The sequence below is a fragment of the Amphimedon queenslandica genome, unplaced genomic scaffold (assembly GCF_000090795.2).
Source record: "Amphimedon queenslandica unplaced genomic scaffold, v1.1 AMPQUscaffold_11723_Cont14136, whole genome shotgun sequence".
Taxonomy (NCBI): Eukaryota; Metazoa; Porifera; class Demospongiae; order Haplosclerida; family Niphatidae; genus Amphimedon; species Amphimedon queenslandica.
The window spans coordinates 1-11,540 of record NW_003548035.1 but is presented as its reverse complement, the minus strand read 5'-3'; the positions used below and the strand labels follow the sequence as shown (position 1 = coordinate 11,540).

General features: G+C 37.8%; 4 protein-coding genes and 1 pseudogene across 4 annotated transcripts; 1 reads left to right on the top strand and 4 right to left on the bottom strand.

Annotated features, from left to right (window-relative positions):
• Positions 1-412: 412 nt before the first annotated feature.
• On the bottom strand, positions 413-1,219 carry LOC109588991 (cilia- and flagella-associated protein 206-like). Its single transcript, XM_020005107.1, has 5 exons — positions 1,056-1,219; positions 918-1,001; positions 779-869; positions 629-730; positions 413-577 (listed from the first exon to the last, which is right to left on the bottom strand). Exons 1-5 carry the CDS (start codon positions 1,161-1,163, stop codon positions 483-485), a joined length of 480 nt encoding a protein of 159 aa, XP_019860666.1. The 5' UTR covers positions 1,164-1,219; the 3' UTR covers positions 413-482.
• Positions 1,220-1,288: 69 nt separating this feature from the next.
• LOC100633193 (methyltransferase-like protein 13) lies at positions 1,289-5,074 on the bottom strand. Its single transcript, XM_003390823.2, has 11 exons — positions 4,643-5,074; positions 3,974-4,251; positions 3,806-3,921; positions 3,277-3,420; positions 3,011-3,197; positions 2,443-2,629; positions 2,154-2,395; positions 1,902-2,094; positions 1,714-1,845; positions 1,509-1,664; positions 1,289-1,461 (listed from the first exon to the last, which is right to left on the bottom strand). Exons 1-11 carry the CDS (start codon positions 5,007-5,009, stop codon positions 1,289-1,291), a joined length of 2,175 nt encoding a protein of 724 aa, XP_003390871.1. The 5' UTR covers positions 5,010-5,074.
• Positions 5,075-5,895: 821 nt separating this feature from the next.
• On the top strand, positions 5,896-8,322 carry LOC100633065 (coiled-coil domain-containing protein 174-like). Its single transcript, XM_020005108.1, has 11 exons — positions 5,896-6,001; positions 6,048-6,161; positions 6,273-6,406; positions 6,471-6,591; positions 6,703-6,809; positions 6,900-7,019; positions 7,084-7,238; positions 7,296-7,390; positions 7,494-7,686; positions 7,743-7,850; positions 7,946-8,322. Exons 1-11 carry the CDS (start codon positions 5,942-5,944, stop codon positions 8,236-8,238), a joined length of 1,500 nt encoding a protein of 499 aa, XP_019860667.1. The 5' UTR covers positions 5,896-5,941; the 3' UTR covers positions 8,239-8,322.
• LOC100632939 (arylsulfatase B-like) lies at positions 8,264-9,921 on the bottom strand. The gene is made up of 2 exons (XM_020005109.1): positions 9,511-9,921; positions 8,264-9,447 (listed from the first exon to the last, which is right to left on the bottom strand). Exons 1-2 carry the CDS (start codon positions 9,875-9,877, stop codon positions 8,342-8,344), a joined length of 1,473 nt encoding a protein of 490 aa, XP_019860668.1. The 5' UTR covers positions 9,878-9,921; the 3' UTR covers positions 8,264-8,341.
• A 37-nt stretch (positions 9,922-9,958) lies between these two features.
• On the bottom strand, positions 9,959-11,535 carry LOC100632813 (arylsulfatase B pseudogene; annotated as a pseudogene).
• Between the last annotated feature and the right edge of the window lie 5 nt (positions 11,536-11,540).

Sequence of the window (11,540 nt, the reverse complement as noted above, 5' to 3'; positions counted from 1 at the left end):
TGTAGAGTAGAATTTGCGTCACGAGTAGGATTTTCATTTCGTATTTTCGTTGGTCGTTCGGAATCCTACTTCATCTTGTTTTTTTAAATTTTTTAGCACATGGTCTCAGGCCAAATTTCACCAAAATTGAAAAGGAGAGAATTCTCCATTTTTATAATTTTTTCTAATACATAAACATGTTCTTATGTTGTGAAGAAAGTTTGAGCTGGTTCCAATCAAAATTAAATTTAGAAGGAATTTTTAAAGCAGCTCAAAAATTTGGGCAAAGTTAGGTCAAATTTCATGGAGTGATTTCTTCATTTTTATAATTTTTTTCCAATGCATAAATAAATCATAACCATACATGTACTTATGCTCTGTAGAAATTTAATAATCAAAACTGGACTTTTATATATTTTAAAAGTTCCTCCAAAAGCCATATGCTGTTATTAGGCTAGTCAGCTCACTTAGCATGCATTGTGGGGTACCCTAGGAAAAATTGACTATTTACCAGTAGCTTCTCTGACAACACCAATATCACTAGGAGATCCAAGACCAGATCTTAATAAAACATAAGACACAATCTTCCTATATAAAGCTGCAATGACAGTACATTATATACATTATATTTAGAAATGAACTTCTTTACCTTCTAGTTCATCCCTTCCCCTAGCTCTAGCATCAGTGATATCTCTCACCACTGGTTGCAGTCTTGAGTTTAGTACACGATGATGCTCCTTAAGAAATTCATCTAAAAAGAGAGGAAAGGAATCAGAGCCTTCCTTTTTTATTTAAATACCTCTTGTTGAATAATTCATGTCAAAATGGACCTGCATTTTAATAGTGTCTAGTGATGGTGAGCCAGAATCCATCAATCTTTTTATGCAACTCTGTATGGATAATATAATCATTACAACACCACACAGTCAATGCTGTACCTCTATTAATTTCCCAACGTCATCTTTTGTTAGTGTTCTGTCTACATTAAAATCATTTTCAGGATCTAGGACTGCAGCTTTGACCTATAGAAAAAAAAAGGAGAGAAGAGTTCAATTTATTACTATTCTGGTAGTTACTATGAATGCTGCCAATGTTTCAGAGATAGTCTGTCCTTTACCACTGCACCGAGCACATATCTCTTGTATAATGTTACGAATAACGCTCTCAGCCTGCGGATTGCTCATGTCTTCTTTACTCTTGTATAGCCGCCATTTTGTTTTCTTGCTAAATTCTAGTTGCCATAGAAACTAGTCACGTGGGTGTGCACTATTTAGACCGCGCTTCGGTGGTAAATCAATTATTAATTTTCTTAATAATACAATAATCCATCTTTATACAAATCAATAAATTCCTCTCTTAAGCATTCCTTCCCTATGGAAGCAGCAAATGAGTCCAACTTTGATTGTAGAGCCTTTGAAAAATCGAGAGGAACACAGCCTTTCCTTTTGGTAGCAGCAGCCACAGATTTAGTGTCTTTCTTACCTAAGGAATAATAAATATTTGCAAGTCACATGACAGTCATAAATTACCTTTAATATACTCCCTTTGCTCCAGTGTACAGAGCAATACATGATGATAGCCTGGGACAGGGATCTTGAGTGTACAAGAGAAACAGGAGCATACATTAGACAAAACTGAGTCCTCAATGTCTTTATTCCTTGCAACCAGATTAGTAACAAACATACCTAATGTTAATGAGGTTTAAAATGAACACTCTCTGATGATGTTACATGCCATTAGGATGCAGAAGAGATTTCGCAGCTTGCAGGAACTGAGGAGTAGTGAATGAGAGAGGGGGACTGCTTAGACCAGAGCCAGCATCTTTATTATCAACATCAAGGATAATCACATGATACAGAACATCAGCTATTGAGAGAGAGAGAGGAGAAGGGGATTTGTACTTGTACTAATATAAAGCTTACCCTGTTTTCTATCTGATAGTGACATTATATGTTCAACACCATCTCCTTCAATGACATTAAGTTTCCCTCTGTCTCTGTGGACTGGGATCTCCTCTCCTTCTCCTCCAGTTACGATTTGATCTGCTTCCAGTCCAAACCAGTCAATGGCTACCTGTATCATTGAGCCATCCAAATCAACAACATCTTGACATACCTAAACATAATTATTATTATTATATTTTCATGCTACTCTTTTTGAAGAGGGTTGCTCACCATTGGAATATGCTTCTTAATAAACATAGGCAATGCCCCACCTCCTAGTCCTACTATTAATATATCTAATGCAGCACCAGTTGGATTCCTTCCTCTCTTCCCTCCTTCTTCTCCCCCAATTAGAGCAAGTGATGATAGCATTAGCTTGTGATAAGGAAACATCAATTCACTGAAATCAAAGAGTTTCCCGCCATTTTTGTGCTGTCTGCCCTTTTTACCTTTCCTTTTACTGGCACCATCGCCTGCAGAGATTAAAAATTTAAACTGAAGCTATTTAGTCTTTACATACTTTTATTTATCATTAATATTTCCGTCTGAGCCAGATGAGGTGACTCGAGAAACACAAGTCGACGTACTAAACCTCTTTCTCCTTCATCTTGACTCTCCTCCACCACAAACCCTCCACTGGACGAAGAACTGGACTCTAATAGAACAGTACGAGAGCCAACACCTTCGGCTAATGAAAGAACTGGGCACTGAGAAAGAAAGAATTAGAAATAATTACTAACAGAGACTACTTTGGCTCATAATACATCTTCATCATAAAACAAAGACATATATAAAGCTTTTTTTACACGTGTATGACATGTATACAGAAAAACAATTTCCTCATACAGTTGACACAAGTACATGAAGGTAACCACATTATCATGCAACCCACAATAGCTTGAACAAATATCAGTGCTTAAAAGAGTTGCATTCACTGCATGTCAGTATGACCTGAAATGATGTTTCAAGATTCTTGGAATTACAATTTTTTGGTAGCGTTCATTATAAATGAACCCTGTAGCATAGTTTACTTTAATATCACTAACTAAATAGACTAACTAAATAGTGATTTGTCATAACAATCTCACTTTTATTCTGTCTGGCAGTGAGTCTTGCGATAATTCCATTGCTTTGGTTGATATTTCTTCCTTCACTTTATCAAGGCTCTGGTAGGTGTGGCCTCGATGAAGGGTCACTATCACTAGTCTCTCATATCCTGCTGACTCAGCTAATTGAGTCGAGCCAGCAGAGCTGGAAAAGAGCCAATTGGTTTCTCTAAAATGCAAAGTAGAAAATAATAAAGAGTAGTCTGTGACTGTGTGTTTAAAAGTAATTTCATTATTAATTCTGTTACCTTCCTTGAGGTACAAGAAATATTGCAAACTGTCCATTGAGTGCTTTCTTTTTAGGCAGATCCACTACCCGAAGGGTAAACCTTGGCTCAATGTTATTGCTATCAGACCACAGGTCCAGACAAACTTGCTCTTCCATATGCATGCTGTACAAATCAAAATAAATGCATTTTATTAATAAACAATAATTTTTTCAGAGAACCTTTGTCTAAATAGTCATCAATCATAATAAAATTGTGTGTCTTTTCAAAGCAGTTAATGAGCTATAGCAGAGGGTATTTTTGAGAAATTGATGCTCATAACTCAAAAATTATTTGTTGGAAACAGCTCAAACTTTCTACATAGCATTATAAAGACATCAATATGTATCAGAAAATGTAATAAAAACTGGGAGTGACTTTGGAGCCCATTTTCAGGAAAAACCATGGGCTATAGCCTTTGCTTTTTTCAAAAATTGGCTCACTTTGTAAAATGCTCATAACTCAAAAATTACTTGTTGGAAACAGCTCAAACTTTCTACATAGCATTTACCTTCCAAGATGATGGAGTACTAGTGCGTATTGTTGGCAGTTTCTGACAAACTCAATAATCCCAGCATCATCTTCACATCTAATGCACTTCTCATCTTCATTCACGTACTCAAATATCTGAAATTAATTTTAAAATGGATCAAACAAACTTTATATTATTATCCCTCACTTGTATAGCTGGTGAAGCCATTTTTGTCATTACGAAAATAAACACAGGAAGAGCACTAGCCACACCTACTTTTTCACCCACGCACTTAACGACATGAACTCGAATGATCCATCCTTGACTGTGAGCAGCTACAAGCTGATTCAGGACATGCTCTTGAGACAAACTGATACAAATGTAGCGACCGTTGGATTTTAAAACTCGACTGATCTCACTGAACATATTCTTTACTTTATCTATGGTCTCCTGACCACTATTGACACATATAGCATCTAATGTACCTGAAAATGTTAGAAATAATTTTTCCGATCTATTATATATGATGACAAAATAAATATTCAGTTGCGTTGACAATTATCTTGCATAGTTTCAGTACCGTATATCCTTAAATAAAAGCCAGATGCGAATAAGCGCTGGGGAAGCAATACAATTGGAGTATAAATACGCAAATCTAGCCTTCAATCAATTCAGATGCCTTGTGGATACTTCCTTAGGCTCCTGGCACCAAATGTGTGAGGTTACTGGTTTGAATCCCACTCTGGGCCCAAGTTTTTTTTTTAATTTTTAAAATTTGTTCAAGGTTCAAATATCATTTTAGGAAATAGATGCCCGGCTTTTATTTAAGGAAATACGGTATATATACTCATCGACACTTGCAAATTAAATACATACCTTTATCTATAACACAATCAAAAGTGGAGTCATCATACGTCATCTGAAATATGTCCATTACTGTGTACGTCATTTCTGGACGCTTGGTCCTGTTCTTCGAGGCCATTTGCTTTATAACAACCTCTGATATATCAATATTGTCAATACTTGTAAAGCCAACATCGTAAAGGTCTTCACTGAGTTTTGAGTTACCACAACCAACGACTAATATTCTATTAGATGGCTTAATGTATTTGTGCAGTATATGGCAGAGATCCAGATACTCCCCATACCACTCAAAGGGAGCCTTTCTCTTCTGAAAGAACTTCTCCCAGTAATCTTTAAGCTGGAACTCGGAATGAGATGAAGGGAGAAGAGAGACACTCATGAGGACGCATGGGGTTAAAATATGAATATTACACACGTGGACGCACGTGGCTAGATGTGACAAAGTCTGACCATAGATATTATACACGGAACAGGATTGGAAACAGGATCACGTGAGCACATTATGCATCGAAACCAACCTAGTAGAGGGTTTGTCGGGAACTGGTGACCGTAATGGAGATGAATGGAGAAAGTTTGTGGGACTCTGGCAACTACATCGGACGACAAAGCAGGCTAGTAGGAGCCTTTATAGCTACCTCTCAAGGGTCTTTAGTGGAATAAGGCATCTATTAGTGCTTATATCTATGTTTCAAAAAGTTATGGCGTGCTAAAACAAAGGGATCTTAAGCCAGGATGCCATTACTCTCAAACTAACAGATGCGCACCATAAAAAACGTCTTAGTCCACTGTAGGATGTTAAGAAGTAGCTATAGAGCTAAATACCTTGTCATAAAACCGCCGGGTATAGCCTAGAAAGTCCCACAAAGTATTTTTAACAATCTCCATTCATCTCCATTACGGAATTCAAATTTCACTCTTAATAACCACGAATTAACTAGTTCCCGGAAAACTAGGTTGGTTTCAATGCATAATGCGCTCACGTGATCCTGTTTCCAATCCTGTTCCGTGTATAATATCTATGGTCTGACATAATGAATACAATTAAATACAACCCACAATAGCCTTTACTAAAAGTATCCTTTATAAGGACAGCACTGCTTTAGTGTCCCATAGGGCATCTTGGAATCTTCCATTATCACTAATTTTTGAAAGGGTAAAGTTGAGTGTATCAATACTGTGTACTCTCAATGAACGCCCTGATCTTAATTAAAATAATGGGATGTTTTTGATGAGTCTGTGTGACAAGTTTTGCACGTGTAGCACGTGGGTTTAATAGGCGTGGTTAGCAAAAACACCACGCCTTTTTAAAACATGGAGGTTGATGAGGAAACTTTTCCAAGCAAAAAGAAAATACACGTCAATGCTGCTTCTGTAAGACATCCTGGCAATAGTTGATTATGTGTGTTCTTTTAATTAGCTAGTTGACTTGAAAGCTGCTTTATATCGGAAACAACAAGAAGCAAGGAATTCAGCACTAGGAGGTAACCTTAGCACAGCAAAGACCACACAGAATAAAAGGATCTCTGACAAAGTAATTAGTTGTTTGTGTGCTTTTGCAAAGTAAATGCTAGCAAAATTGTAGTATGATAATACATTGTTCTTATTAATGCCCACTATTCCTATTAATGCCCAACTTTATTAGACAGCCTCAATATGGCGTCGGGATCCTAAAAAACCACAAAAAGGTGCTCAGTCAAAAGGAGGCCGTAACTCCGCCCCTTCCTCCTCCTCCTCTAAATTAACTCCAGAGGAAGAAGCAACTCTTGCTAAATCAAGGTACTTTAAACATTATTTATTAATCGTTTATTTTCAATTAATTTTGCAATTGATAATAATTTAGAGTTGTTCTTGAGGCTAAAGCGAAACTTTACGACAGATTAGCAGCTGGAAGCGACGATAGTGATGATGATGATGATGATGATCCGAGATACATGGTTGATTTTCAAAAGAAATTAGTTCAAGTACGTATGGCTATTTCATCATCATCATCATCATTATTATTATTATTATATGTGCATGTGTCAAATTATCCTTATTTTCATGTAATACCTGTTTTGTATTGTTTTTTTTAGATAAGTAAAGATAAGAAAGGATCTATACAGACTAGTAGTGCAGCCAGTGATAAGAAAGAAGAGAAGAAAGATGAGGAAGTGAAAGCAGAGAACAGTGATGAAGAATGGTAAGAACCTGTCTTCATTGAAAGACATTTATATTGTCTCTCTTCCTCTATCTCCCTCTCTCCCTCTCTCTCTCTCTCTTTGTGTGTTAGGGTTGAATACGTTGATTCTCTTGGTCGATCAAGGCGCTGCATGAAGAAAGATTTAAGTGAAATGCAAAGACTTGATAAAGAAATGGAGAGTGCTAGAAATACCAAGAGAGATAAATCAAGGTACAATACAACACACTAGAGTATAGCAATGTTATTATTATTAAAAAAATTTATGATTGTGTAGGTCTCCAACTCCAGAGCTCTTATCAGCTGATATGAGACAAGAGAGGGAGAGAGTCGAGTGGGAGAGAAACGCTTTTAGAGAAACAGGAGGCCATGACGAACCTGAAGAAATCAAACCGGTTGGACCAGTTCACTACCAAAATGTGCAACACAATGGTAAACATTTGTTGTTGTCATTATTATTATTGTTGTTGTTGTTGTGTTTGGTTTTAGAGGTGAGATCTCACGGCGTTGGCTATTACTCGTTTTCTGTGGAGGAAGAGAAAAGGCAGGCACAACTTAAAACTTTAAATCAATTACGAGATGACGTAAGTTAGGAATTTTAAGACAAAACAACTATGACCCTTCTCTTTCACTCTCTCTCTCTCTCACTCTCTCTCCTTCATCTCTCCTTCATCTCTCTTTATTCAGACTATTGACAAACGTGCTAAACGTGAGCAGTTGAAGGCAAAGCGTCAAGCTATACTCGAAGCAAAACTAGCTCGAGTTAGACAGAGGAAACTGAAGCAAGGAGGAGGCGATGATGGAGGGAAACCGTCGATAGATATTGCTGACTTTGATTTTGAGTCAAGGGAGAAGAAAATGAAAGAGAAAGAGACTAAAGGTAGAATTATAAATAATTCTTTATTAATTTTTTCATTTGATGTGTATTGTCTATAGATGCTGATAGTTTGCAGGTAAAATTAGCTAATGAAGTTGCTAAAGCTAGAGAGAGAGCTGAGGAGGATGAGAGAGCTAAGCATGTCAGACCCTGGGACAGAGGGAAAGGTAAGAAAAAGCTATGCATAATAATACATGTACGTGATATATAATAATAATAATAATTGTGATCATAATGAATCTACATGTATTGCATTATCTAGTTACTGATCCTATTCGAAAGAGGAAACAAGAATTGAGAGAAGAAAGACAAAGTGAATTTGCTCCTCCGACTTTGTACAAGAAATTAAAAGATACAACCACCTGGACCCATCCTCCTCCTCCCCCTCCCCCTCCCCCTCCTACTACTGAAGCTGATAATTCCAACAATCAGCCATTATATCCATATCCTCCTTATCCCCCTCCCCCTACTCTTCAAGGTGGAGTTATGTACATTCCTCAGTTTGTTCCTACTTTTATGTACCCACCACCACCACCTCCTCCTCCTCCTTCCTGAATTACAAATAATTAATTAAGCATTATGTGTATAACCTGTGTATAAATATTAAAGCACAATAGCATTATTGTATAAATCAGCAAATATAGTTCTCATTAATCCCTTAGTCCAGCCAAGGGGTCCAAATGTTTCCAAATTTCTTTGGATCAGATCTCGGGTCGATTGGTGGATCCATTTGTACAATATGGGTGGCATTATATGCTTCAATCAGCTCCTTTAGTTTTGATACAATCTCAGGATGACTTGCACTTAACTCATTCCTCTCATTTGGGTCATCTTTAACGTTGAAAAGCCAAGTTAAGCTAGGATTGACTTCAGGCTCTTCTATAGTTCCATTCAAGTGGATCCAACCAATGGGGCATAGATCGTATACCGTGTGTGGACCTAGTTTTTCAGAGCAGTTTGGTTGTCCTATTATCAGCTTCCAGTCTCCTTGCCTTAATGCTGCCTGTCCTATGAACTGAGTACGCTCATCATATTTTGGAGGGTCCAGTTGGTGGAGTATTTCAGTTCTTGGTGATGGAGTATCATCGTTTATTGTGTCCCACATATTAAAACCGTCCAATCCTTTGGTATCCAGTGTCATGCCTGCAATCCCTTCAATGATTGTAGGATACCAATCAGTAATATGCATCATTGCATTGTTGTCGTAGTTGCTCTTCCTTAGTTTGGTGCTCCATACAAAAGATATTCCACGGACTCCTCCTTCAAATACTGTGGCCTTGTTGCCTCTTAGTGGCCAGTTACTGCTCCCTAGAGCTGTTTGTCCTCCATTGTCAGTAGTTAGTATGATTATGGTATCATCAAGAAGACCTTTTGTCTGAAGTAGACTTGTAATGTTTGATATGCCTTCATCCAGTGCCAGCATCATTCCGCAGAATATCTTTCTATTAGGATACGGACTGTGGCATTTTTCCAAGTAAGTATCAGGTGCTTCTAGTGGACTGTGAACTGATTGATATGCTCCATATATGAAGAAAGGTGAGTCACTTTTAGCATTGATTGCATCCTCAATGGCTTTTGTAAACAGAAAGGTACTGTAAGTTCCATCTTCATCTTTCACTGGGTCAGTGTTGTTCCTGAAATCAAGATATCCTCCAACTTTGTGTGTGTAATAGTCCTCATCAGCATCATAGTAGCCATAGAATGTATCAAACCCACGATATGTTGGGGTAAACTCCCATTTATGCATCCCAAGATCCCATTTACCTGCAGAAAGAAGAGAAAATGCACTCACCATCATCATTTTATTGCATTATAGTGTGCACATACCAACAGCATGTGTGGAGTATCCTCCTTTCTTGAGGTGATCAGCAATGGTTGTTTCATTAAGACCAAGTCCATAAGGGTGACCATTTGTGATGACACCATGAGCTAGTCCAAGATGATAAGGATATTTCCCAGCAAGCAAGGCTGATCTTGAAGGAGAGCAGAGAGGCTGAACGTAATACTGCTTCAATCTTATCCCCTCTTCTGCAAGCTTGTCTATATTTGGTGTCTGGATGTCACTTCCTTGATAGCTTGTGTCATTCCATCCCAAATCATCTATAACAAATAGAATAATGTTGGGACTATTGGCTGAGGAGACCAAAGGAGCTGAGAATGCCAAGAGGAATAAGACTAGAGAAAATGAGCACATCTTCCTTTGTAATGTTTGACCTTTGAGTAGCAAACAACATTCATTTTTACATTACACTTAAGGTATTCATTTCCAAGCATGTACTATGATATGACATTATTAATAATTCTAATTTGTGAAAATATTTAATTGAACATTATGTATATAACCTGTATATAAATGTTAAAGCACAATAGCATTATTGTTAAATCAGCAAATATAGTTATCATTAATCCCTTAGTCCAGCCAAGGGGTCCAAACGTTTCCAAATTTCTTTGGATCAGATCTCGGGTCGATCGGTGGACTCATTTGTACAATATGGGTGGCATTATATGCTTCAATCTGCTCCTTTAGTTTTGATACAATCTCAGGATGGCTTGCACTTAACTCATTCCTCTCATTCGGGTCATCTTTAACATTAAAGAGCCAAGTTAAGCTAGGATTGACTTCAGGCTCTTCTATAGTTCCATTCAAGTGGACCCAACCATTGGGGCATTTATTTCCTACCAGGTGTGGACCTATTTTTTCGGAGCAGTTTGGTTGTCCTATTATCAGTTTCCAGTCTCCTTGTCTTAATGCTGCCTGCCCTATGAATGGATTACGCTCATTATCATATCTCGGAGGATCCAGTTGGTGGAGTATTTCAGTTCTTGGTGATGGAGTGTCATCATTTATTGTGTCCCACATATTAAAACCATCCAATCCTTTGGTATCCAGTGTCATGCCTGCAATTCCTTCAATGATTGTAGGATACCAATCAGTAATGTGCATCATTGCATTGTTGTCATAGTTGCTCTTCCTTAGTTTTGTGCTCCATACAAAAGATATTCCACGGACTCCTCCTTCAAATACTGTGGCCTTGTTGCCTCTTAGTGGCCAGTTACTGCTCCCTAGAGCTGTTTGTCCTCCATTGTCAGTAGTTAGTATGATTATGGTATCATCAAGAAGGCCTTTCGTTTGAAGCAGATTTGTAATGTTTGATATGCCTTCATCCAGTGCCAGCATCATTCCACAGAATATCTTTCTATTAGGATACGGAATATTGCATTTGTTCAAGTAAATATCAGGTGTTTCTAGTGGACCATGCACTGACTGATATGCTCCATATATGAAGAAAGGGTGAGTCGCTTTTAGCATTGATTGCATCCTCAATGGCTTTTGTAAACAGAAAGGTACTGTAAGTTCCATCTTCATCTTTCACTGGGTCAGTGTTGTTCCTGAAATCAAGATATCCTCCAACTTTGTGTGTGTAATAGTCCTCATCAGCATCATAGTAGCCATAGAATGTATCAAACCCACGATATGTTGGGGTAAACTCCCATTTATGCATCCCAAGATCCCATTTACCTGCAGAAAGAAGAGAAAATGCACTTACCATTGGATTATAGTGTGCACATACCAACAGCATGTGTGGAGTATCCTCCTTTCTTGAGATGATCAGCAATGGTTGTTTCATTAAGACCAAGTCCATAAGGGTGACCATTTGTGATGACACCATGAGCTAGTCCAAGATGATAAGGATATTTCCCAGCAAGCAAGGCTGATCTTGAAGGAGAGCAGAGAGGCTGAACATAATACTGCTTCAAATCTATCCCCTCTTCTGCAAGCTTGTCTATATTTGGTGTCTGGATGTCACTTCCTTGATAACTTGTGTCATTCCATCCCAAATCATCTATGACAAACA